This window comes from Acanthochromis polyacanthus, chromosome 19 (genome assembly GCF_021347895.1).
Source record: "Acanthochromis polyacanthus isolate Apoly-LR-REF ecotype Palm Island chromosome 19, KAUST_Apoly_ChrSc, whole genome shotgun sequence".
Classification (NCBI taxonomy): Eukaryota; Metazoa; Chordata; class Actinopteri; family Pomacentridae; genus Acanthochromis; species Acanthochromis polyacanthus.
This window is the reverse complement of record NC_067131.1, coordinates 8,483,085-8,508,376: the sequence shown is the minus strand read 5'-3', so window position 1 is coordinate 8,508,376 and position 25,292 is coordinate 8,483,085. Positions and strand designations below refer to the sequence as shown.

Here is a 25,292-nt window from a genome sequence, read left to right as displayed (position 1 = left end):
TCTAAAGTCACAATGATGATGTGAACCCCTATCTCCTCCATTTGAACACAGGCTGACAGGCATGTCATCAATTAGTGCCAAGCTACTGCTATTGATTATCAAACCGCTGACATTTTGCTCACCAGGGGCACTCACAAATTCTGTCCATTTTCTGGAGTGAGCCATTTAGAAAGGCAAAAAGCACTGACAGGACTGACATCTAATAGACCAGGGCCATGTATTACGAAGCAAACTGAACATGGGCAGTATATCTTTTAGTAACTTGGACTGATGTGTTATCAGTCACACAAAGTCAAGGAATCTATGATCACTAGTGACACAAGATCGTGACGTAGTGTTGACAAAAGATCAAAAACCAACTGAGTGATGCCATGGCTGTTCCTTCACCTTTTCTGTCTCAGACTGACACTCCTCCATAATTTATGCTTTCTGAGTAAAGGACATTGTAAATGGATTACATTTCTGCAGCAAAACAAACATTTTTGGCAGTACAGAAAGCAGCAAGATGACACTGCAGAATAAATTAGAAAATGCTGAGTTTTACAAAGTCGTACTTCAGTATAAAGTTTTTTCTTTGACACCGGTAAACCTTATGTTGTGTCAAAAACAGTATATTTATAGTTCATCCGAACAGAAAAGTCATATAAAGTTATTGGGCCACAGTTAAATCCCTGAATGGTGGCAGACAAGTGTTGACGGTCAACCTCTCTGTGGGCTCATAAGGGTGAAGACTTAACTGAGAGGTGCATATTAAGGAGAGGTCCGTCTGTTTGACATATGGTGCCAATTACCAGCTGATGGGGTTGCAGAGGTAAAAAGGCCAATCCATATTGGCCCTTCCCACGCAGATTTGCACAAACAGCCATTCATCAGATTCTACAAGAACACCTCCCACCCAAATCCTAAACCAAACTCCAACTTGTCTAGAGTGGACAGGCAGCCTACACATGGCTCCTTGACTCAATATAGACACCTCAAAGTCAAGTATACATGCTGGTTTTCAGGTAGGTTCATTAAGTAGACCCAAACCAGGGCCTGACTGAAAATTAGCTAAATTACTTCTCCTTCCCAGACTCACTTTTGGTTGCCAATGTTAAAAGATGCCATGTTTGAGCCATTTAGAACTTCAATGAAACTGGGAGAATATTTACCTGAAAGAGTAACAAAGAATACTTTGCATTTACTTTTCACAACAGTAGTAGAGACAGACAGGAAATGAGAGGAAGGGCATGACATGCAAGAAAGAGTAAGAGTTGAGCCAAAGGTGTTGCAGTATGCGCCTTAACTATTGAGGCCAAGTCATGCTTTCCACATACATGTATCTGCATGATTTTGCATAAATTTAACCTTTTGCCCAAGTCCCTGCTGTAGATGAGCCCAAAATTTGTGACTACACAGACTGCTAGCGTACAGATTGCCCATGAAAAACAAAATAGATGCTTGGTTTGATGAGAGGCTGTACAAGAAGATTCTCCATTATATACACATTTTACAATTCATCATTTAAAGAGTTGTAAGACAAAGCGGGATGTTCTAAATTCCCCAGAAATCCCGTGTTTCATCAGCCCACTGTCCTTGAAGGCAACAAACTCCAGCTGCAGTCTATTCCATTGCTTTTTGGAACACCTCGGGAAAAATCATCAACACGATGCAACATCCCAGTCTGTAACTAGCTGCTATACTTTGTTGCGTAGATCCTGGAAAAAGCACAAGCAGTCTTTCAGAAAAAAAAAATGGGCCTTTAGATTACCAAACTAGACTGGACATGACTGCAAAGGCACACACACATATACATAAAATGGACAGCACAAGTGATCCATCATCTGCAAGATGCATTACTTGGGCCTTTTTTCCCCACACACTGTTATTTACCTCAAAACTGTTTATAGTGCATCTCAGACTCTGCTTGTCAGCTCTACATTGTTAAACTTGGCTAATCTAATCTATACTTAGTCATCTACACCCCCTGTCAAAAGTTTTGAGACGGGTTCTAATTTATTTGAATGAGAAAGTGTCTCAAATCTTTTAACAGGAGGTGTATCTCAATTATCCGGATCACTAAGTCAATAAAATGTTCTGTACGGAATTGAAACCTCTTCACTTCATTACCACAAATAGCATAAAAAAAGATAACGGATTGCTATTTCAATTTCAGTTCTGAACATGAAAAAATAATTCAGTCTTTCTTTCATCGTGGCAGCTGCCATATAAATATGCGAACCTATGAGATTAACTTGCATCTAGGTTCCAGCATCCATTGCCACTGACTTTTTTCCCCATCCAGTTGTCTTCAGACTGATTGAAAGACACTTCAGTGGGTACACACTGCTTCTGAAGGGGAAAAACATCTTTTAGAAAATGTTGCTGTCTTTCAAACAACTTCAAATTGTGAGATTTTTAGTATTTTGCTTCTACAGTAAGTAACACAAACAATTTTCTCATCAATAAGATCCAATACTGTCTCAAGATTAGCGCTGTGTTACTATGGAGCAGTATTAAAAATGTACTTTCACTTGCGTCATCTCTTCAAACCAACTTACCCCTACATGAAGCTCAGTTCAGTACCACATGTCAAGCAGAGGAAAAACGTTGTTTAGCCTCAGATTCTCAATAATGGAAATTTTATCGTCCAATTTTCATTACGGATGAGCATAGCTGAATCATATTTCTGTTAGATGAAGAAGTGACACATTTTTAACGTCACTCTTTTTTGATTCAGTCTACTTCTATAAAACTGCATGCAGTGTTTCAATTTTGCTTCTGTCTACTTTTGATTAGAGAAGTAGAACTTTTTGCCATGGGTATATATTGTTAAAACCCTTGGCATTTTAGTGTGCTCATCTGTCAGGTGCTGGAATGTGTAAAACCAAGATAAGTACATGAACAGATTTCTTATATATTCCTCTGGGTTGCATGAACCTGACCAGCATATGTATGTTTTTTTAAGCTTTTTTTTTTTTAACGTGCAAAGCAATTTTTCTGAAAGCCCGACCATACACCCACCCAGACTGCTGCCTGCCAGGTTGGCCAGTAGCAAAGCAATCAAAGCTATATATCATCTGGCTTCAAGTTGCGGTGCTGATCTTTATGGATCAAGATGGTGCCCAAAACTCCTATTTTAAAGGAGCAGAGAAGCCATGGAGCAGCCAGTGAGAGGAGAAGACGAAGATGCCTTTATGTTAATGGTTTCTACAGATTCCGATCCTCTGTCTTTTTCCAGTCACTCAGCCACACTATGCTGATTAAATCATGAAGTCAAGGTTGAGGTGGATTTTAGACGCAAGCTGTGTCAATCCGCATACTGTATATACAGATTTATATACAATCTGTCCATCTAGCCAAGTGCTTGGAAATTTCTCACACTCCCAAGTAAGATCTGCAACAGAATAAAGATTTAATCTTCTTTAACTATTTAAATGAAACATTTAACAGCAACATCCAACCATAAAACTGGACATACTCACATAAATACGCATCAAAAATACTTCGAGAACTAAGGAATGAACTGTACAATAAGAAGTCAATAGACTTTGTGTGAAGAAGACCGATTTCTCAGACAAAACAACCAGCAAGAATGCATGACACGTCTGTTGAACAGAGATTACAAAAGCCGCAAGAGGAGACAGGGCTCATCAACTAAGCCTACATACAGACTGGAATATCTTCCCACATTGACCGCACGCATTATGATACATTCTGTACGTGCACATGGCTGGCAGCGCAGCACACGGAGGCTCCCACTGAGAATCAATCACTGGCTGAGCTATCAAAATACATGCAAACCCAACACTGATGCATTTAAATGGTATGTCAGTGAGTTACAACTAATCAGACGTTCAATAGTTGAAAACTCACTGGAGTTCTTCTAATCAAATATATACTCTTGGCCACAAATGACTTTCTGTATTGACCAAAGAAAAAAAAAAAAAGCAAATGTATTTTGATGTGCTGCTACAAAGGTCATGGTCTTTGCTACACCACAGTGAGGTCAAATGCTTTGGATGAGAGGAGTTTTATGGAAATATCTATGAGTATATCGCCACAAAACCTGGTAGAGACACTCATAGATAAAAGGCGATGAATTTATTCCACTTAGTGCCATTACGTAAATCTAACCCTATGTATAACACAACTGTTTTAAACGTACGAATTCCTGCCAGAAAAACTTGGACAAACTGGGAGCCAATTCTGACATGTCCTAAAACAGCCAACAGACACACAAAATTTTATTTAAATCTGCCATAAATAACTGTTGGCCACTTGGCAGCAGTAAAAAAATAGCTCCACACACAACATTGAGGCATTCCTATGGACTCACAGCAACAACTCCAAATTTTGATAGAGAAAACAAAATTTGGAATTGAAAACAAAATCTAAACTGAAAAATGAAATGCTGGGATTGAAGTGCTTGTATTTAACTAATTAGTTTCTAAGCATTTTCTTGCTCCTGCCACATTTTTAGTCACAGTGAGCTCATTTTTCTCTACTATATAAAGTCCTATACCTTTATGGAAACAGAACAACAGCTAAAAGTACAGAGAACTAAAAAAAAAAAAAAACCCTTCTGCCTGCAGTTCAGCCCAAAAAAATTACAGATTTTATTGGTATATTTTTAAAAATCTGTCAGTTATTTCTGTGTTTTGGAACGATAACAGACCTTTTAAATCTCCTCTGTGGTTTTTGGGCTATATAGAGTTAAAAAGAAATCAGTTTTCCTTTAAAAAAAAAAAAGTGTGTCCTCTTAACATTATTTCATTTTAATATTTCTGCACTGTTGCCTGTATATGATTTTCACAGTGCAGAGGGAAAATCACTCCTCCCTCCTCCTCGTCAATAACTGCCATGTTTTAAGTGGATCTCCCAAATTGTAAGTAACTGTTTTTAGGTTTTGTTTTTTTCTTTGCACAGAACTGAACTGGGTTAAAGTTTACTTTCAACTAGCTTAATACGGTATGGCAGAGGTTTGATGGAACAAGAGCTAACTGGCACAGAAGATGCCATAGCCATGCTTAATCTCGCCTGTAAAGTTCTAATTTGGCTCGACTGTTTTTCCAACCAGGGAGACAGCTGCCAATGAACACAACACCAGATGTATTTGAAACACAGAGGAAAAAAAATCTGAGATGTGGGTGGCAAATTGGAGGTCTGGAACCTGGCAACTCTGGCACCACCCTCAGACAAAATGTTCGATTTTTTGCTCTATTAGTCATACGGATCTTAAAATAGCAAAATAGTCTCAAGATTTTGTTTTCTGGCATGTATTGATCATATTCTCACGTGGCTGTTGGCGTGGCCATGGACATTGATTCCACTTTTTTTTTTCTACATTCACTCTGATCTCTGAATATGCCAGTCTAACATTGAGCCATAGAAGAAGCAACACATGGATTTCACCACCTCAGCAGAGATGTATGTCAAATGCCAGAACGCATAAAACGTGAGTCATTACAATGGTTACGTCCAAGAATGAACGAATGCCAAAAGAAGCCACACTGCGCCTTAGTGTGAGCTGTCTGTGTGGGAAAGAGGAATCCATTCGACAAGGCAGTTCTCAATGTTCCTCGCTGACTGTGCGAGTTCCTCGCTCTATAGGAGCAGTTATGGCGTCGTTAACACGGGATTCATCCGCTGCACAACTGTCCTCACGTAAGAAACACGCTTTCCCCACTGTGGCAATGTGAAAGTGCAATTCCTGGAACAACTCGGCCCAGTCACGACTTGCGCATATCCCACATGGTTGGCATTTGAGTCACTTCACCACCGAGATTGTGTTCCCGATTTGTTCAGTGCCAGTAGCTAGCCAGTGTGAAAGCTTAGACAAAAAGGGGGGCCTTTTCCCGGCGAAACGATTCGGGGCTTAGCAGGACCTGACGGATACCGTGACCACGACTACTGGGAGCACACTTTAAACACTTGTGCGAGGCTTTGGAGGCAGTTATTCCTGGTCTGTTGGCCTGGAGCAATGACAGGTTTAGTGTGTGGGGGGAGGAAATGGGATGGAGTGCCCAGCCAGGTCTGAAGCACTGTTCTGGGGCTGGCGGTTAAGAGGGGGGGCGGGGGCATGAGGGAGGGTCAGGGCAAAGGGCAGGCCGGGGCAGTTCAGTTATTCAGGGTAAAAGGGGACAGACTGGGAGGTGAAGCACAATGATTCCAAAAGTGGTCAGGATGTAGAGAGTGAAGCAGAGAAAGAAGAGAGAAAGATGGAAATGAAGACATGATCTTACAACTGCAGCATTTGGGAGTCGCTGCAGGATGACAAAGGGAAAACAACTGGTCTCTTATACGTCTAATGGCTCAACAATGCAAGGCAATTATGCTCCATGAGAGGAGGGAAATATTGGATACTTTGCTCAATGACAATACATTTACATAAAAGATGGACGTTGCTTGTGGGTCTAAATAAAGTGAAGCCAGTGCAGAAGTGCCTTAAACTTCTATTCTTTCTAACATCCAGTAGGAGGCGACTCCTCTGGTTGCAGACAGAAGTCAGATTGTGTGATGGTCTATGAAAGAATTACCTCACTTCTTACTTGCTTTATTGCAGCAGCGAACACTTTTCTAATGAGTTTACGGTCTTGAGTGCTAGTTTCACGTCTCCTTCAACATAGGATGCACTTAGTTTGCAAATTATGATCTCATTTAGAGTCCAAAATAACCATGGGTCATCACATCTGTTTTCACAACAAGATGGCAACAGCAAAATACAAAATTCAAGGTTTCAGAGCGGTAGTCCACAAACCAGTCTGTACTGTCTTTGTTATCATATTCCATAGCCAATAGCCTTATGCTGGCTAATGCTAACAGATACTAGCAAATGTCATTTTGCTAACTGTATGACTCTTTTGTAAATTATGATGTAAATGCAGCACATGAATCAACAGTTCTGCACACTGTAAAAATAATGTTATTACAGACAAATGCCTATTTTAAGTTTGGTAAAACAGGCTACTACTGAGCAGTATAAGCTCTTGATTATAGTTGATTATCCTGTGCTACAGCACGCTGGACTGATGTAAACATATAATATCTTCTTGCTATTGCACAGCCTTGAGAACAGTCACTTTGCATTTCACTACTCTGCTACCGTATGACCATGTGACAAATAAAACCTCTTGATACTTGAATTATGTAAGACTCAGCTAATAAAGGGGTCACTGGTAAACCACCGAGTCCGTTTACCTGTGCAACCATGTATTTTATTGCTTTAGCAGCTTTTTATTTGTAAGTGGAAGACTGTTATTTCAAAGGTTACAACGTTTTGCTATCAGAAAACTGATGTGACTGTGTTTACAAAGAATGCTAAATGGGCTGCTAATTAGTTTGTCCTCGTTAAAGCTAATAGTCATGATAATAAATGAATTAAATGACTCAGTGTCAACAAACGGCTCCATGCAGCTATTTGCCGCTCTCAGCCTATCATTGTTTTTGTTTGCTGTGATGACAAATAACAGAAACCCAGTTGGTTCCCAGACCTCACACAGTTCCTACAACAATACCTGCCCAGAGTGAAACTTCAGCTGAAGAGAGGTTGTCTTATTTTTTCTCTGGGATTGGAGGACCAAATCAAGGCAATAATGAACATAAAAACAACTGGTTGAAGAAGAAAATAAAATAATTGGATGCTCATGTTGTTTTATGCTGGATGTGAAATAAGGCAAAAGAAAATCATTCAGTGTGTCATTAAAAACGTAAAAATTGCTCAAATGAAATCAAATACTTACACTCTGACGTTCCATATCCCATTTACTGCATAGCACATGCTGGCAAGTCATCTACTTTGCATATGAATACTTAATATTCTTGGATATTATCCCTGTGGAGCTCTTCATGCACATTCATCTGAGCAATGACTCAGTTCACAGTGTAATAAGTGGCTAAATGGAGTCATTTTGTAGTGCTGTTGAATTGTACTATGTTATCTAACTTTGTCCAGACAATTTATATCAGTGGGACTTTGAATACAATAAACTGCTTGTTAGGTCAATGTGCTAATTAAATGGGAATGTGCCAACGTACCAATACTACACTCATGTTCTAAATAGGGTTGATATAGAGGTTTTAAGATAAACAACCATCATGAAAAGTCAGAAACTGTAAGTGCGCAGTTCACAAATTCTTCTTGATTCTTCATCTTTTCATGCTGTGAAAAATTAATTTGAAAGATCAGATCAGCCCTTAGAGAACCTGTTGGCTTTGTGCAACTAAATGATGAAGTGAAGCAACACAGTACAAAGTGGCAAGGCAATTACACTTTGAACACAACATGTGTTAGTGGCAAAAGTCAGAACGATGAGTCTGGAAACTATTGTAATTGAATTGCTTTGAATTATTTGTGCGTATTTGTTCTAATTACGGTTCACAGCAGAGCAGCTGCTTCCACTGAATAGTTCCTTCTCCTTGGTTAAAGATGTGCTAAACAGCCACATCAGCTGGTGCAGCACACGTCCAAAACAAAGCCTGCATATGCTCAGCTCTCCACAACATACTGAACATGGCCATAAATGCTCAAGACATTATTTAAACTGAGTGTGTTTGGTCGACTGAAAAGAGCGGGGAAGCTGCAAACAGATCATTTAATGGTCCCATGTGCTAGAAAGCTATTTCTATTGTCAGTTAATGGACCACGTTTGAAATAGTGACTCATTAAAACTAACTGTTAACTTGCAGTCACTTTAGAACATTTTAAAAGCTGCTGCTTTGCGTTATTAAAACACTGATTTTATAACCACAATGTAGTGTGACAAATTCATCAAAAACACCAAAGCTGTGCTGTGAATTCAAAAACAAAGAATTATCTAAATTAATTAATGATGTATAGAAAATTTAAAAAATGACAGAAGGATTAACTCATTTAAGTGGTTCTGGCTATGTAAAATAAAAGAAAGCGACAGAAAGTACTGGTCTCAAGTTTCATGGACCTCGGTTGGTTGGCAGGCTGTCAACTTTTTGCACTGTAAATTGCAGGTACAGAGAGAGTTTTCTTCCTGAAGTGAGCATGGACAGATTTGAAGCAGCAGAGACTGAGGCAGCCTGCTTAGAACAGGCCTAAAATGAGACGTTGTACATTAATAGTGAACCAGCTAAAAATGAAAAAAATATATTGTACATTTTTTAATAATTTGCTGAAAAGGGGCAACCTGAAGGCAAAAAGTTCTCTGCTGCCAGAAAGTCCCAAGGATTTTGCTGTATGGGGTTTTTCTTTTCTTTGTTCTCACTCTCTGTATCTAAACCTAGTCTACACAGTTCATAAACAAGCCATATAAATCATCGGTGACAGGAACATATGAGGTTAGCATCAACATTTCAGGTGAATGCAGAGCTGCAATTGACCACGTTCGACATAAAAAGTGTCATCTAAAGTAATTTACAGTGCGACTCCCTAAATAAATTTGTTTCTGAATAGCAACCGAAAAACAGCCACTAGGACTGATTCTCCACCTCACCAAACATCTCCAGAAAGTCCCAAGAGATGCTTTATTTACCCCCACGTGTACCGTTTCACCAACACATAAATCTAAACTATGAATCCCCACTCCGCCTGCACAGCTAGTTACACCTGCTGAGAAGAAAATGAGTAATTTTGTAGACAGCCTCTTAGGCATTTGTACACGGAAGGCTGGAAATTATGATTAAAAACAACAACCTTTGGCTCTCCCCCTTTCCTCTCTCCCACCCTGTGCTGGATCTAAATAAGAGCCTCTTTTCAGAAGCGGCGAGCCAACGCACACTTAAGGCGAGAAGAAGAACCTGTCTCTGGCTCAGGTGGGCTCATTTTCCAGCCAATATTTCCCCCAGACGCTACCAACTCCACCTTGTAATTGGCCCACTTATGTCAAGTGGTCATCCAAATTGAGAAGAAAACTGTTCACACAAAGACCCTGGAGATACAGGCTACGCTCAGGTGCAAATTACGAGTTACAGAGTGAACGAGGTTTGTTAACCTTACAGCCTCTTACGTTCCCGCCTCACTTCTTTTTTCTCCTCATTCTGAATGTCTGTCTAATCCCTTGTTCTTTCTTTGTCAGTAAAATTAATCCCGCTGTCAGTGCCGCGGTGGTCCCCTCAACCGCTGTGAACTTGGGAACGTTTAGCCCCGGTTGCCCCCTCCTCTACCCCCACCACCTTCTTCTACTTTCCTAAAGTCATCCGCTACCTTTCCTTGAGAAAACCTGCTCAGAGCATTCTCCCCTCTCTGAAGATATTTTTCCACTGCCCCGTCCGAACCATGAGGGCCTTTCTTTGGACACACACACACAGAGCATGATTTCCCGCTCATTCACTCTCGCTCAGTGCGTTTCCCACCACCTGGGTTGAAAAGCATGACATTTTTGACAAAAGCTGATACGGGGGAAAGAAAAAAAAAAAACGCTGAAACTTGCATCCAACAAAAAGGATTAGGACCTGGAATCGTGCTTTTAATACCTTCTTGATCGAACGAGCGGAAATCGGTGATCTTCGATGATCACGTTTTCTGTGCGAAATCACTGCATAAAGCTGCTCGGACATGACGGGTTGCTACAGCTAACAGATGTACTTGAAAGCAGTGAAATGCAACTGTTTGTTGAAATGTTAGCATCAAGATAAGAAACGGAGACGATGGAGGCTGATGATAAAGCGGGAAGACAAAAGAAGGCGGCAACAACCAAACAAATACAGAGCAAAGCGGGCGAAGAGATGAAATGAAGAGATTATGAAGATATTTGTGTATCCCCTAAGTAATGTGTTTTGATATTTTGCATCTCCCCTCGAAATCATAGATAGAGATAGAGATACCTGAGAACACCACAAAGAATTACAACAATATCAAAGCAAATGTCAGCATGCGTGAGCTGATTTTCTACCTCAACCCAAGCTTAATCATGGAAAGAAATGATATGACGAAGGAGAAGGATTATTAAGACGATGAGGAGATAGTGGCGGAGAAGAAGCAGCCTCTCCGCTGACCTAACGTATCTGCAATGAGGGGTCACGCCTGGTCAGCAGCAGGGATTTAGGGGCGCTTCAAGAAGAAGCTCTCCCCCTGCTCCCCCCAAAAACCTCACCCACCTCCCCTCCTCCCCTTTCCAGGCCCCTCTGGGAGCTGGCGAACCATTTTGTGTCCCAGTGTAAATATATTTTTTCTCTATCAAAGACACATTTTCCAACCACCGTCAAAGGGGGCGGAGGGTGCTTCAGAGGGGAGAGGGCTGCGAGAAGAGAGAAAAAGAGAGAGAGAGAGAGTAGGGGGTGAAATCCCCCCCCCCCCTTTTTTTCTCCCCCCATCTCTAAGGCTGTCTGCCGGTTCTCACAACATCTGGCACGGTTTATCACCTGGCCTGCTGGTTCAAGGCAGGAGGGGAGAAGCTGGGACGGGAACACAGTGCCAGCCTGAGGTCCACTATCGCAGGTATATCAGACAGTTCCGATTTATTAGATGCTCTGTTGTTTTGGCCATCGTTCCTCTTGGTTACGATACCACTGTGTGACAACCAAGTAATTGCAGAAATCTGGCAACAGGGCGACGTCGCTAATAAGAAGTCTGGCAAAGCAAATAAAAGGAAACCAGTGGGTCCGGTGCATTAGCCAGGATTTTTAAAAGGTCAAAACTGAAGCAGAAAGACAGTCTTTGATGGATGTTTACGACAGAAAGCTGGGGTAGTGATGTTTGTTTTCTCTTCCGAATAGGTTTGACTGACTTTTAAAATTTGCAAAGACTGTCTGGCCGCTCATGTTTCTTGCCCAGAGGAACATCTTTTTAGCAAAGTGGCTGTATGAATCATCAAAAGTTCTCTTTACATTCGCCTAAAACCCACCATGTGTGTCTTTGAGGTCACAGAAATGCACTGAATGCAGCTCCTTCATCCTTTCAAACCCCGCATTGTTTACATTCACGCTCGCGAGCTTGCAGTCTTCTTCCTCACTGTCTTCGCTGATGCACGCCAACAGACCATCAAAAAAATAGCATGAAGCTGCAGGCATGAGAGTGATGTCGCTAGCATCCTCATGGGGATGAAGTATACAACTGAAAGAGGGGAAAAAACATTGCTCAAAGGCGCAACTAGTGGCTCAGTACAATCACCACAAATATGAATAATGGCAACAAGTACGAAAAGATCCAATTTGAAGTCTGAAACAGCGTATTTCCCCCAACAACTTTTCTAATTAAAACATCTTTTGTTGATTTGAGAAACACAATTATCACAGAAATTACCCAACTGATTCGAAAGTGAGCTGATAGGGAGCCTTTTTTTTCCTGGAGCCTGACAACCAGAGAGTGACAGGCAGAGCGAGAATATGCGTAAAAGACAGAGTCGGTCGGACAATGAGGCCCATTGATACGGCGGAGACAGGACTGGGTGCCTCCAGCATGCTGAGAACGGCTGACGGTGCACAGAGGCACCATGATTAGTCTGCATTACAAATGGCTAAAACAGAGCTGTGGTAGTGCGGACGCCACAGCATCAGAAGAGACCCTGTAACCCTGCTACAAACTACTTTTGTTCTCTTTGTGCCTTGATAATTAAACAAATTGTAGGGAACAACCATTCAGAGACAGAGGTGTAGTAGCAATCAAGATTTAAAACTGAGGTGTCTGTTTCCTCTTACCTATGCTCCCTTCTTATGGGAAAGCCAGTTGATTCCTTTAGAGTATGTAGCAAACACTACTTGGACCATAAAAGCAGAACATAAGAAGACTTCAACAGGGCAAGCCTCAAAATCCAATAAGTAACTATTTCTTTTTTTTTTGGCTTTTTTCCTTTAACTCTTTTCCACTGAGACTCAAAGGAATTTCATTGAGTTTCAGAGATAAGTGCTGTTGCAACATAATCATTTTCCACACTCAGAGTGGTGGATGCCTCTCATTCATGTCGCTGGGAGCTTTACTGTAAAAACTAGCTCTTGACGCCACCTACAGGGCTTCATGTGAAATTGCATCTAAAACCACTACAACATCCTGCTTGTGTCTCGACACAGAAGATTCATTCATAAGTAAGGTGGATTTGTTGTTTTTCTGATTTGATCTATCTTAAGAGGTTATCAAAACGCATCTCTTTATCATTAATTTGCAATATATATTCAAAAACAGTTATGAATACTCACGCTGGCTGTGTGTCTTCGATCGCCCAACTCTGATCCCCAGCCCTGACGTTAAGCAAACCCTAAATCGAGTTACATCCTTCCTTTATTTTCTTCAGCATCCTCCAAGAGCAAATATTCCCTTGCTTAGGATTTATTTCATGTGCTGCATCCTAGGGACTGAATAATGAATACTGCAGGGACATGCAGTGTACCTGTCTGTACGTAGAGATGATGATCTCTCTCAGATGGTAGTGCATGGGGGTCATGGTCTCGCTGACGGAGTCCAGGGCCATGTCCACCTCCCTCTTCATTCTGTGGCCATCAGGGAGCAGACGCACCAGCTGCATCACAACCTGTCCGGCAAAAACAACAAACCCTTATTAGACAGAAAGTTGCTCAAATGTTTCCAAACTTGTGACAAGACTGCAAAATTTGACGAGCCCCACCGACTCTGGTACATCTGTTGCTCACCTGAGATGGCTTTATGCTATTTCACTGACAGCAGAAGCTGATGTACACAACCAGCGAAAAGTCTGGACACACGTTCTTGTTTAAAAACTCAAGGGACATTGAACCAGCATGGCTACCCCAGCATCCTGCAGTGATGTGCCATCCCATCCGGTTTGTGTTTAGCTAGACCATCATTGATTTTTCCAACAGGACAAAGACCCCAAACACACCTCCAGACTGTGTAAGGGCTATTTGACCAAGAAAGAGAGTGATGGAGTGCTGCGTCAGATGACCTGGCCTCCACATTCACTTGACCTAAACTCAATCCAGATGGTTTGGGATGAGATGGACCGCAGAGTGAAAGTAAAAGGGCCAACAAGTGCTCAGCATCTCTGGGAACTCCTTCAAGACTGTTAGAAAACCATTTCAGGTGACTACCTCATGAAGCTCATTGAGAGAAAACCAAGAGTGTGTAAAGCAGTAATCAAAGCAAAGGGTTGCTATTTTTGAAGAACCTAAAATATAAAAGATGTGTTGACTTAATTCACATTGTAGATTCTCACTGAAGGCATCAAAACTATAAATTGACACATATGGAATTATGTAGTAAACAAAAAAGTGAGTCATGAAAAAAAAATTAAATGAGAAGGTGTCTCCAAACTTTTGACTGGTAGCATAGATAACCCACCTATGTCACGATGAATTCAAAAATATGTTTTGTAAGATTGCATTTAACACATTTCATTAAAACATGTCCATGAAGATGGACAAGCCAAAGAATGCTGGTTGTAAGCTCTGAATTCCAGTTGGTTGCCGAGGAATGGTAGCTTTGGAATTCCAGTTGCTAGCCGAGGAATGCCAACTGTTAGCCTAAGAAGGCTAGATGTTAGCCTTGCTAGGAATTGTAGTTTCTCGGCCAGGAATGCTACTTTGTAGCCCAAGAGCTTTGGTTGCTAACCTAGGAATGCCAATTGCTAGCACAGAACTGCTAGTTGCTAGTCTGGAAATGATAGTGACCAGCCTCGGAATGCCAATTGCTAGCACAGGACTGCTAGTTGCTAGTCTGGAAAGGATAGTGACCAGCCTAGGAATACCAATTTTGAGCCTGGGAATGGTAGTGATTAGCCTAAGGATTCCAGTGACTAACCTTGGAATGCTAGTTGTCAGCCTGAGGAAGTCATATGCTGTCTCTGAATTTGGCAGAGTGTTTTCACACAATTCCTCACAACACTGTAATAATGGATTTTTACCAATCCCAATATTGTAGATGTTCAAATATTCAGATTGCTGAGCACTCCAGGGTTTTCCATCAGTGTTAGCTTAAAAGTTGACATTTGCACTTTATTCCTTTTCACTCTATGCAGCAGTTTATCTTACTGCTGAAAGAAGTTTTCAGGGTCGAGGATCTTTGAAAATGTCTTAGTCTATTTAATCCTGCCTATTCAATAATACATGTAGCTTGGTTTGCAATGATATATATCAAACTAAAACTGCATAAAATTGGTGATACTATTGTGCCCTATTCAGTTTTATCCTGTAAAGCCCTTTGAAGTCTTTTTGAGAAATGCGATACGCGGGTAATCTCACACCGGATTTAAGCAAAAGCAGCATCTGGCATCAAAACACATGCTGTTGGCCCAGCGGAATGCAAAAAAACCTCAAACAAATGCTACCATAGCTGAATAAAACAGCAATATCTCTCTGTGCAATATTTAGGTTAGCCGTTTAGGGCAACCGACAGTCCGTTCTGACCCAGTTGAAACATTGGTGGGTATGTGTGTCAGCATGTTCATTTACAGTGTTGACCCAGAGGAAATGGGTAACGTTTCCATCAGCATGTGTCTGTGACGTAAAACTACAGCAGTGTGAGGCAGTCAGCTGCAGGACACATTACTAAACCAGGCTGGTGGCCCCTCTTTGGATGGTTTACATCAGATACTAATGATAACGCAAACAAGAAGAAGAAGGAGAAGGCAGAGAGGGGAGAAAGTCAAACAGCAGATCACAGTACAGAACAGGCCTGCAGGCAGAACCCTGTTTTCTTATTCTGTGTGTGTCTGTCCTTGAGGGAAAACAATCTGTGCCAGTTTAGAGACAATTCATACATATTTGTCTTCTCTTTTTTTTCCAGGAATTCCTACTATGAAGTATGCAATCCACTGAATGTCACACTCCCAAGATCCACAACACAAAAAAGATACCTGGTATCACTCTTTAAATAACAGAAAGAGCAGGGAATTTTTTTTGCTAGTGTTACGTTTTTCCTCAGTGTGGGATCATTTTTCACAGCAACAAGTCCTTCACCTCTGCAGAAACAGCACAACCCTGGCTAGAAGTAGACGGAATTCAAACAAGTCTTCTGTCCAGTATGGCATAGTTATAATACCACAAATCATACCAACGAAATAACTTCTTCAAGAACTGCTTTCACTTTTCATTTGCTGCCATACTTGTTTCATATCTGTGCTCTGTAAACACTGCCTGCAGTTCAGCCGAAAAGTCCCTCAAGTTTTGTCACTCAACATCAATCAAAAATCATGAGTGATTTGCTTAAGTACTCTCAGAAAGTTTAAAACAAAATGCGTCTTTTTGTTTATACAGAGTCTAGCTTTTCCAAAAAAAAAGAACACTACTCCAAACTCACTGGTCAGTTTCACTGCTACAACCTCAGTTGCTACAAATTGCTACAAATTTCAGTTGTAGAAAATCTAACTTATTTTTTGAGGTTTCAAATACACACAAATATTAAGACTTTTTGAGAGTTAAGCTTGGGTTCATCAACTTGTTTTTGCTACTTTTTTCAAGTGCAAACAAGCTGTGCACACAACATGAACTCATTCTCACCTGTTAAGTCGAGCCAACAGCTGCTTATTTACACACCCAGCAGTTACAAAGCAACACAAGCGTTCATTCTCAGTTATGCTTGGGTTCATCAGTTGAAATTAGTCTATTATTTACCCTGTTTTAGTGCCGTTTTTGGTCTCCACCAACTTCCGAGTAAAATGTCTGCTAAATGTGGCTACATATTCACCAGCTAGTCGCTAACTATGTCTGTCTGTTGTTTGGTGTTAAGTATTAACAGTAAAGTTACTGCAGACTCCTAAAATGATTCAAGTGGAAATACGCCATTGAGCCTCGTAAACAATACCAATATTACAGGTTTGTTTACATAGTATTCTCTAAAACCAGTGCTACAAAGTGCTTCTAGACATAGCAAACACCAAAGACAGACACAGAAAACAGAAATAAATAGGTTCCTTCCAACTCATTTCTGGCTGTTTTTATGTTGTCAGTAGATAAACTGATTACAGCAGCTTTAAAGACCTACAGGGGACATTTTCTCAAGATGGTTCATACATGTGGTTTATTGGATTATCTGACAATATATCACACCAGGAGTTTCTATTTGGGCAGCAGAGGATTATGTAACACCTCACCGGTCCCTCCATCAAGGAGCACTTCAGACCTCACAGCCATAGCAACACCTTTTTTGGCAGACACGACAATGGGGATGGCAACATCACACATCCTTCAGAGGCTGAATTGGAGGCAGACAAGGTTTCCGTAGCGACCGCTCTGTGTATCCCAGAAACTCTGGTGGTCACGCTGCTGTGATTGGCATGCGGCGTTGAGCGCCCGCAGAGTGTGGCCTCTTTCTGTGTGTTCGTGTTTACAGTGCCGAGGACACAGCCAGCAGGTTCCAACCACTGACTCATTGTCACAACCCTGAATCAAGAAAAACACCCAACGGCTCCGATTCACAGCCGCCATTCAGACCAGGAGGAGAAAAGCTCTGGCTTCTGGCTGTGTTCGGCCAAAGCTTTCCATCACAGGTGCAGCGTGAGACGTTTAAAGGGCCTCGCAGCTCCCCGTTAATACACAACAGCATGCATTGTTTGCTTGGAGGAACTGCTGATGTGATTTATTAAAGAGGCTGCATAAACCTGTATGCAAAAGAATCAACAATAAGTTACCTATTGCTGCCCTACTGAAAACTACCAGAGCTATGATCACGTACGGAAAAAGCAAACACTTCTTTAGCCCTCATTGATTGAATAACACTTCAACAGTGGCTGCTAGCGCTCAGGAAATTGTTGATCAACAGAGAATCAAAGTGTTTGAATGTTGTAGTGTCACCTGCATCCCTTTGATTATCACAACAACACAAGAGCTATCAGCAAACAGTCCAACACTAAGGAAATCACCAAAATAAAAAAAATACTAATCTGACAGAGACAAAAACGCAGAAACTCTCAGTATGGTGTCCTTAAAGTCCCACTACAGAGGGCTTCTTTTCACAAACAGTTGCACAGTTGATGACACATAATGCTAAAGTGTTGACATGATCCATTTTCTGTCATGATTCTGTCCTGGTCATGACATAATTTCCTAGCTTATTAGCATCCACTTCACCTCCACTTTCCACGGAATTTGCTCCAATTATCACCTCTCTTTATTTCACAAAATGTCTACAGAGAAGCAGCCACCGGTCGTTAATCAGCTGCTAAACACCATGATGAAAATGGGACTTTCTATTCTGAAGAACAGAACAGAGAAGAAACGTGGACTCTTTAGTTGTTAAAGACATTCATTAGCACTTTAAAATGTCCTTGCATCTGTTTATGGCTACATTTTAAGGTGTTGTAGCATCTGGCACAACATTTATTGACTATTTCTTTGGTTAAAAAACAAAATAGTTCATTCATTTTCAGTAAATTATCTTGTTAATTAAAAGACAAATATTTATGGGTCTTAATCTCTGTTAACACCAGAAACCTCAAAGGCCACTGCCAGGTTTGAAGGGAATGCTATCTTTAAAAAAACATCTAAAATGAAACTATTTATCAGAGCCAGAAACCGTGAAAACAGAAATTTATCAGGTTTCTGTCCAAAAACGTAATAAAATCCAAGTATAAAATCAACACATTTCATCAAAATCCCTTTATTTAAAAAACGTTTGCTCTAACCAGATTCTGGAACAAAAAAATCTTGTTCTCCTGTTTATTTTTTGGTAAAATGAACAATCGCAGAAATGTAACTTTAGTTTTCTTTTCTATCATTTGTGAAATGCGACTTTGTAATATTGCACAAAGGACGTTTTTGTGTTTTATGTTGACATTTTCTACTTCTAGCATGGCTTTGCTGTTGGCATTTAAGCGACACAGGATTTTATACTGCAGTGAAAAAATGGCGGCGAGTAAAAGTATGAAAGGAGAAAAAAAATAACCAGAAACCATTTGGGGTTCCGAGAATTACTGTTGATGAACTTAAGTTATCTGCATTCATTCAGTTATAGTCAATAGTTTGCATGCTGACTTTACTTAAAAAATAAATAGAAAAACAAAAAATAAACAGGACATTATTATCATTCATTTACAAGCTATGGTTTTTAAAGTGCACATACCTCAAATTCTCCTTTCGTGTACTTTGCATCAGGGACGCTCACAATCTCATCATCACCAAACTCTGGAAAACCCTGCAGATGGAAGCGACATTTTAGTTCAAATGGTAGCATATAATGTGGCCCTCCAATGAGCATGCAAGAAAACTCCAAGATGTTTCTTACATTAAAGTGCCAGAGAGTCAGAACAGAGACCACCATGGCGGTCGTGGTCCTGCCTTTGCCGTTAGAGCAGTTAAAAACAAAGGCCGAGTGAGAATCCTCCGCCAAGGAGCTCTTCATGGCCTCCAGCAGCTTATCAAAATCCTGGAAAACACACACAGAGTTCATGTAGAAATGCACAGAAACACTAACTGAATATATTGCTGTGAAAAATAGAACCGTAAGTCACATTCCTACTTTTAATTTACGCAGAATTTTATTGATATAATATGAAATAACAGAAATAAGATGAAAATAAATATGAAATCAATGCCAAAACTTATCTAACAACCAAATTACAAAATTAATGGATGATAATAAAAGAAAACAATGTCAGTTATTATGAAAAAGTGGAAAATAATGACAAGATTTGCTTATTATTGCAAGGTAATATCCGCAGTACCATTCTTTACCACTAGAGGGAGCTAAAGGCTTGATCATTGTCAGTTCTCCTCACTATAAAACAACTGCCGAAGGTACCAGCAGCTGTTTCTGCACCTCATGTCTGCAAAGATGTGTTTCTGCACTGCTTCACATCATTACCTCCTCTCTGGGCGCGCTGCAGTCTGGCAGAGGGACGCGCTTGTAGACGAGGCCCTGGTAGGAGCTTTTGTGCTGGTTGAAGATCTCCTGAACCGTCATGCAGCTCTTAAACATCTTCATCTGTTTCTCCTGCTCCAGCATCACCTCCAGCCACTTCTGGGCTCGCACAAGCTCCTCCTTCAGTGACGTCTCCAATTTCTACAGGCCAGAAGAGGACACGGAAGCACTTTCAGTTGTCTGAATCTCGGCCAAGTTGTTCCAGGCACTTTTGATGGTCGATCTGACTGCAGCAGCCCAGATAAAAACATCAAAACGCATCATTTCCTTTCTACCTCTAGCAGCTGCGGGTCAGACGACGGGATCGAGATGTGCTGGTCCAGACACGAGGGTTCCCTCGGAGTGAAAATCTGCCCGTTTGCCTCCAACACCAGCTCCTCCTGCAGGTTGACCCACAACACGTGACTGTGCTTCCTCTTTTCATCCGTCAGATGGGCCAGAACTGCTCCGGTGGCCTGCACACAGCAAAGTGACCATTAGCGCACAGAGCTGGAAGTCCAGCCTGAGCATCCTGGGGTGGGCGTGTGAATCTTCACAAAATAACCATGAGTCATTCCTCTGAGTCTGTTTGCACTCATGAATATTCCTGATTGCAGGGCTGCATATAGATGCTGATTACAAAATAGTCAGTTTAATGCCGAAGCGACATTTTCTCTAACGATGAGGATGTGCAATGACAGTCTATTAGAAATTCTGCTATATTATTAGAAGAGATTTTATGCTCTCCTCTTTAACTTCTTTCTGGTGATTTATATTACAGCCTTCATTTCACGTGCATTCTCTCAGGATTTAAGTGGCAGATGTCTCACGATTATGTTTTGGATGTGTGCGATTAAGTCAGTAACACACAAATGAAGAGAACCTGTATGAATTGAATGAAAGCTGAGGGGAATCTGCCGTACCTCTGATGTCGGCTGAGCCACTCCATAAACGGGCATCTTGGGCACTCGTCTGAAGTTGACCGCCTTCATCTCCTTCACTGTGCTGAGCACGTCAGGAGCCAAGTACTCATCAGCAACCTGCGCAGACACACGCAGCTCACAACATGTAATATGAAGTGCATTTTAAGATACATTTGACTGCATAGACAGGTGATGGGGCTCAAGATGTAGAAGGGGTGGTGGGTGGTCATGCTAGCACCCTGCAGAGCAGCCAGAGTGGGAGTGTGTGGGCAAATATGAGGTTAATAGTAAAAAGCTTGGGATAAATGCACTGCATAAAACACCATTTACATGACTATGTGAAGATAGCACATTTGAGATGTTGTTTATGAATTATTGCAAGCTTTAAAAGCATAAAAACAACATCAGCAGCATTTTGCAGGCAACACTAAACTTATTAAGGGCTGTATTTGTATCCTGCATGACGCTGAAAATATCCAGAGCCAAATTCTCACAACCACACATCTCAGCAGAGGAAACAAATAATAAAAAAACTATTGTGCGCCTGCTGATTTTCTCACCAAGACACGTGCTCCTCTGGTGACCAGCTCGGCCGGAGCCGACAGCTCTGAGAGATCCATGCAGGCCAGCAACCTGTACAGCCAAGCGTGGCAGCACATCCACTGGCTGAAGTTGGACACGAAGGCAAGAGGATACTGCAAAGCACAACAGAGTTACAGCTCAAGATTCTTTTTTCATGGCATTGGGAAAGACATTTAAACTGGGAAAGGGCATTACCTGCTCATGAAGGTACGCGTTAAATACAATCAAGAAGAAGTAGCGCTCCAAGCTCTGCATGGTTCTGTTGAGAAAGTAGTCTTTGGTACTGTTTCCCTAGAAAAAAAATGAAAGCTTCATTATCTGTTCACATGTGCAGCTTCTGTAGGATTCTTTTTTTTTATATATAATTTTGTAGTGAAGTGATGCTTTTAAGTTTCCACTGATTTCCTCACAGACAGAGCTTTTTTAAATCCACTAATGTTACCTAAGTCCTCAATCATTTCGAAGGCCCTCACTGATAAGAACGTTTTATGCATCATCAATGTTATCCTTTGATTGCCGTCCTGCTCTCGCTTTATTTAGCTGAATATAAATTGAGCAGTCGAAGCTGCTGGAAATCACGAGCCGTCTATGGCACAAGGTGCTGCTTTTGAAAAGAAATATTTCAAATTTCCATTCTCAAGCAAAGAAAAAAAGAAAGAAGAGAACAGAAGAAGCATCATCACTAACCTGAATTTGATAATCTTCTCCGATCCCTTCCAGCTTACTCTTGTTCTCATATATTGCTTCTTTTATGTTGTGCATTTCTGAACACAGGGCTATAGCCTGGTCAACCTGCGAGGAAGAAAAGACAATCAACTTAAATAAGGCTTAAAATATAACAGCAACTTGACATTGAATTTGAAAATATCAGTTAAATATCCCCTCGTATGTATTTTAAATTTCTGAACATCAAAATCGGAGTTTGAAAGGCACACACTTCTTAAAACAGAACAAGAAAAAACATTAAAATTCCACCATTTATCAGAGCAAGAAATTATAAAAACAGAAATAATAGTCAGACTTTTCACTTGTTAATAGTCCTTGTAGTAACATCTGTAATTTGTCATTCTGTTAGGAAAAATAACTGAATCTAAGCTTAAAGTCGGAATATTTCATAAAAATCACTTTATTCTAGAAGTCTTCTTTAAATTTTTTGCCTAAAATAAAACATTTGCTTTAACAAGATTCTATGAAAAACAAAAAATTATACGGTCCTCGCTGCAACCAGTAAGCCATGAGCATCTCTGCTGCAACCAACAGTTACATGACAACAATTCAGGGACAATTTGGCAGAAATACAGACCCCCCATGACAGACGAAAATCCACAAAATAGCAAACCATACTTTATTTTGTTATTTATGTAGATTTTAAGGCTGTATAAACCCTCCCCAAATACACCGCAGAGCAACACTATGTGCAGCGATCAGACGTCTATGTGGAATGGACAGGGCAAGATGCTGAATGTTGCTACACAGGAGACTAATGATACGGTCACTGAGCTAATCAGTGCTCAGCGCTGCATGTTACGCATTTTATTTTGATTAAATATTCTTTTAACTATTACTTTTTATATATTTTTTATACTGTTTTCATTTTTTTAGGCTAGAAAATGCTTATTTTACCGCAACACAGTTCAAATAATGTAGCGATCGCAGAGCCACTCGCTCTGACTGAAGTGTTGTGCTGCAATGCATCGTGGGAGTTCGGGGTGTTGGGGGTTTAAATGTCATTATTGTGGTTACTATCAGTGTAACAGTGTTAATAGTGTTTGCGTTTCTGTGGTTTAGTCAGTCGAGACAGTTTGGTTCAGTGTTATGTCGTCACGCCTGTGATTGTGAAGTGTGTTTGATGACTTCCTGCCACATTATGTACAGCGTCACTCTCCGTGTGTGTCAAAATAAAAGCATCTGCCAGTTGCAAAGTGTGTTAAAGGCAGAAATCCTTTCTCCAGCGCTATTCTTTAACACAGCTCACCAAATTAATGAATATACAAATATATCTATACTGCAAAATTCTGCAACACAGCAAAAAATCTGCGATGCCAAATGCATTTTAAAAATGTGCAATACAGTCAGACCGCGATATGGTGAGGGACCACTGTATCTATAATTTATTATAAGAATATTTCGTAATGTATTTGTTGCTTTAGTCCGCTGTTGGGATGGCACCCAAAATTGTGTTTTACCTCTTCCATGACCTGCTGTCCGTTAGGCAGCTTGTTGATCAGAGACTGGATGACTTTGAACAGTGGTTTGGGCTCTGAAGCAGGTGCCTCCTCAACTCTACGTAAAAAGGCAATCATTAAAAAAAAACAAAAAAAAACCCAGCTGTACCATTACACATGCATGATAATAGTAAATACACGTGTGTCTTCTCCATTTCCAAGATGCATCTGACGCTGAGATCTTACACAGATGGCGGTTGTGTGTCACCCCTGAGGCGATTCATCACCAGCGTGCCCAGGATCATGGCCAGGTTGGTGCGACCGACGCCCACCTGGCAGCTGAAGAGCAAAGCGGGCAGCTGCTGGGATGCACCGTGACCCAGAGACAAGCTGGGCCTCTCCTGGAAAACAGAGCACACAGAAGGAGAATGTTAAAGTGATGGCAGACAGTAAAGAACCCAAAAAAGATCGTATCGCTGAGGAGAAAAGGACTTAAAATAGCGTTACTTTTAAATCGGCAAATCAATAAGGACAGTATGGTTTTACCTTGCTTGATGATGGGTCGTTTTTATGTAGATGCAGTCGAAACATGTCAGCAAGGCAAAAACATATTTTCCTTATTGATTTGTCGGTTTAAATGTCACGCTATTTTATAGTAAGAAACAACTAAATGAACATAAACCAACGAAAATGACTTAAAGTTATCATAAAAGCAAGAAAAAGATTACACTGTCCCCTGGTAAGCACAGATTTGGTGGCTTTCAGATTAAATGAGGTAAAACCTGGTCTAATCTGGCTTTTGGATAAAAAAATTTAGAAGTTTTCACTCAACTTTCAACAGCCATGTCAAAGTGTTTCAGCCAAGTTTTACATAGTTTTAATCGACAGCTTTCAAATCAATGCTGCGTCGCTGCAACTTTGGCGCTACCAAGAGTTAGCGACCGTGTGAGATTTAAGGGCAGACTGAAAAGAACGAATATGGCAGTAAAGTTCAGATCCAAACACTGTTTAAAAAAAAAAAAAAGGAGCCACTTTCCAACCACAGGGAACTGGACCAGCTGCTGCAAGTCAGTCCAAAAAAGGGCAAAACAAGACGAAAAGAACATCCTGTGTGAGTGGAGGGCAGAGCGGAAACCAGACGGAGCGGATGACCAAAGAGCGGACATGAAGTGAGTACAAGCTGCCATTTCTTTTTGAAAACCATCACACTTTAGAGTGACTGATTGCACAGAAAAGCTACATGTGGATTAAAAAGAGCTGGCGTGACCTTCTCACTACCTCACTGAGAAAGTCCAGATGCTCTCCGATATTCCAGTCATTAATAACTTTAACGGCACATCCGAACCAGATCCAACTAGAAAAGCTCGACCAAAAAAGGGGGATTTAATTGGCGGACTTGCTCTTTGATTGACATTTTTACGAGAGCTTACCCTGAGTATGTTCACAAATGCGTCAAAGTCTTCTTCCAATGGCGCTCCCTCCATCGGTAGTGGTAATCTGTAGTACCTGCAACACAACAGATTGTTACCCAGATTTGAACTTGCTCTCATGTTGTGTCAATATTGCCTTTATGTAGGTCACAGCTTACTGTAGATAAACATCTAACCTTAAGACGTAGCAGCTGTGCCACTCAATGTTGTGTTTAGTTTAGATAGAAACCATGCCTCTTCTGACAATCCACAAGGGATGATGAGAGAGATCGAAATCAAAACCCGCCACCTGCACTTTAACCCTTTGAATCCCGAGCAGAGTGCGAGTAGTTTTTTGTTCTTGCCACACATTTCTATTGATCGTAAGCTTTTTATTTACTGCAATATAAAGTCCTGAACCTGTACAGAGACAGCACAACCTTGTCTAGTAGTAGAGAGAACTCAAAAATGGCATTTTTTGTGCAGTGTGACACAATTATAATGTCATAAATCATAGTAGAAG

The 25,292-nt window shown here is 40.9% G+C and overlaps 1 protein-coding gene across 10 annotated transcripts in view; it reads right to left on the bottom strand.

Moving 5' to 3' along the window:
- pald1a (phosphatase domain containing paladin 1a) overlaps positions 1-25,292 on the bottom strand; it is a 66,052-nt gene that overhangs the window by 25,033 nt on the left and 15,727 nt on the right. For all 10 annotated transcript variants that reach the window (XM_022190992.2, XM_051939474.1, XM_022190991.2 and 7 more), the window contains exons 7-18: positions 24,791-24,866; positions 23,607-23,761; positions 23,382-23,478; positions 21,883-21,987; positions 21,391-21,486; positions 21,174-21,308; positions 20,614-20,730; positions 19,987-20,166; positions 19,655-19,852; positions 19,076-19,216; positions 18,914-18,985; positions 13,272-13,412 (exon numbers count right to left, since the gene is read on the bottom strand). In XM_022190992.2, the coding sequence (XP_022046684.1) occupies positions 13,272-13,412; positions 18,914-18,985; positions 19,076-19,216; positions 19,655-19,852; positions 19,987-20,166; positions 20,614-20,730; positions 21,174-21,308; positions 21,391-21,486; positions 21,883-21,987; positions 23,382-23,478; positions 23,607-23,761; positions 24,791-24,866 (1,513 nt within the window). The remainder of the gene's footprint in view (positions 1-13,271; positions 13,413-18,913; positions 18,986-19,075; positions 19,217-19,654; positions 19,853-19,986; positions 20,167-20,613; positions 20,731-21,173; positions 21,309-21,390; positions 21,487-21,882; positions 21,988-23,381; positions 23,479-23,606; positions 23,762-24,790; positions 24,867-25,292) is intronic.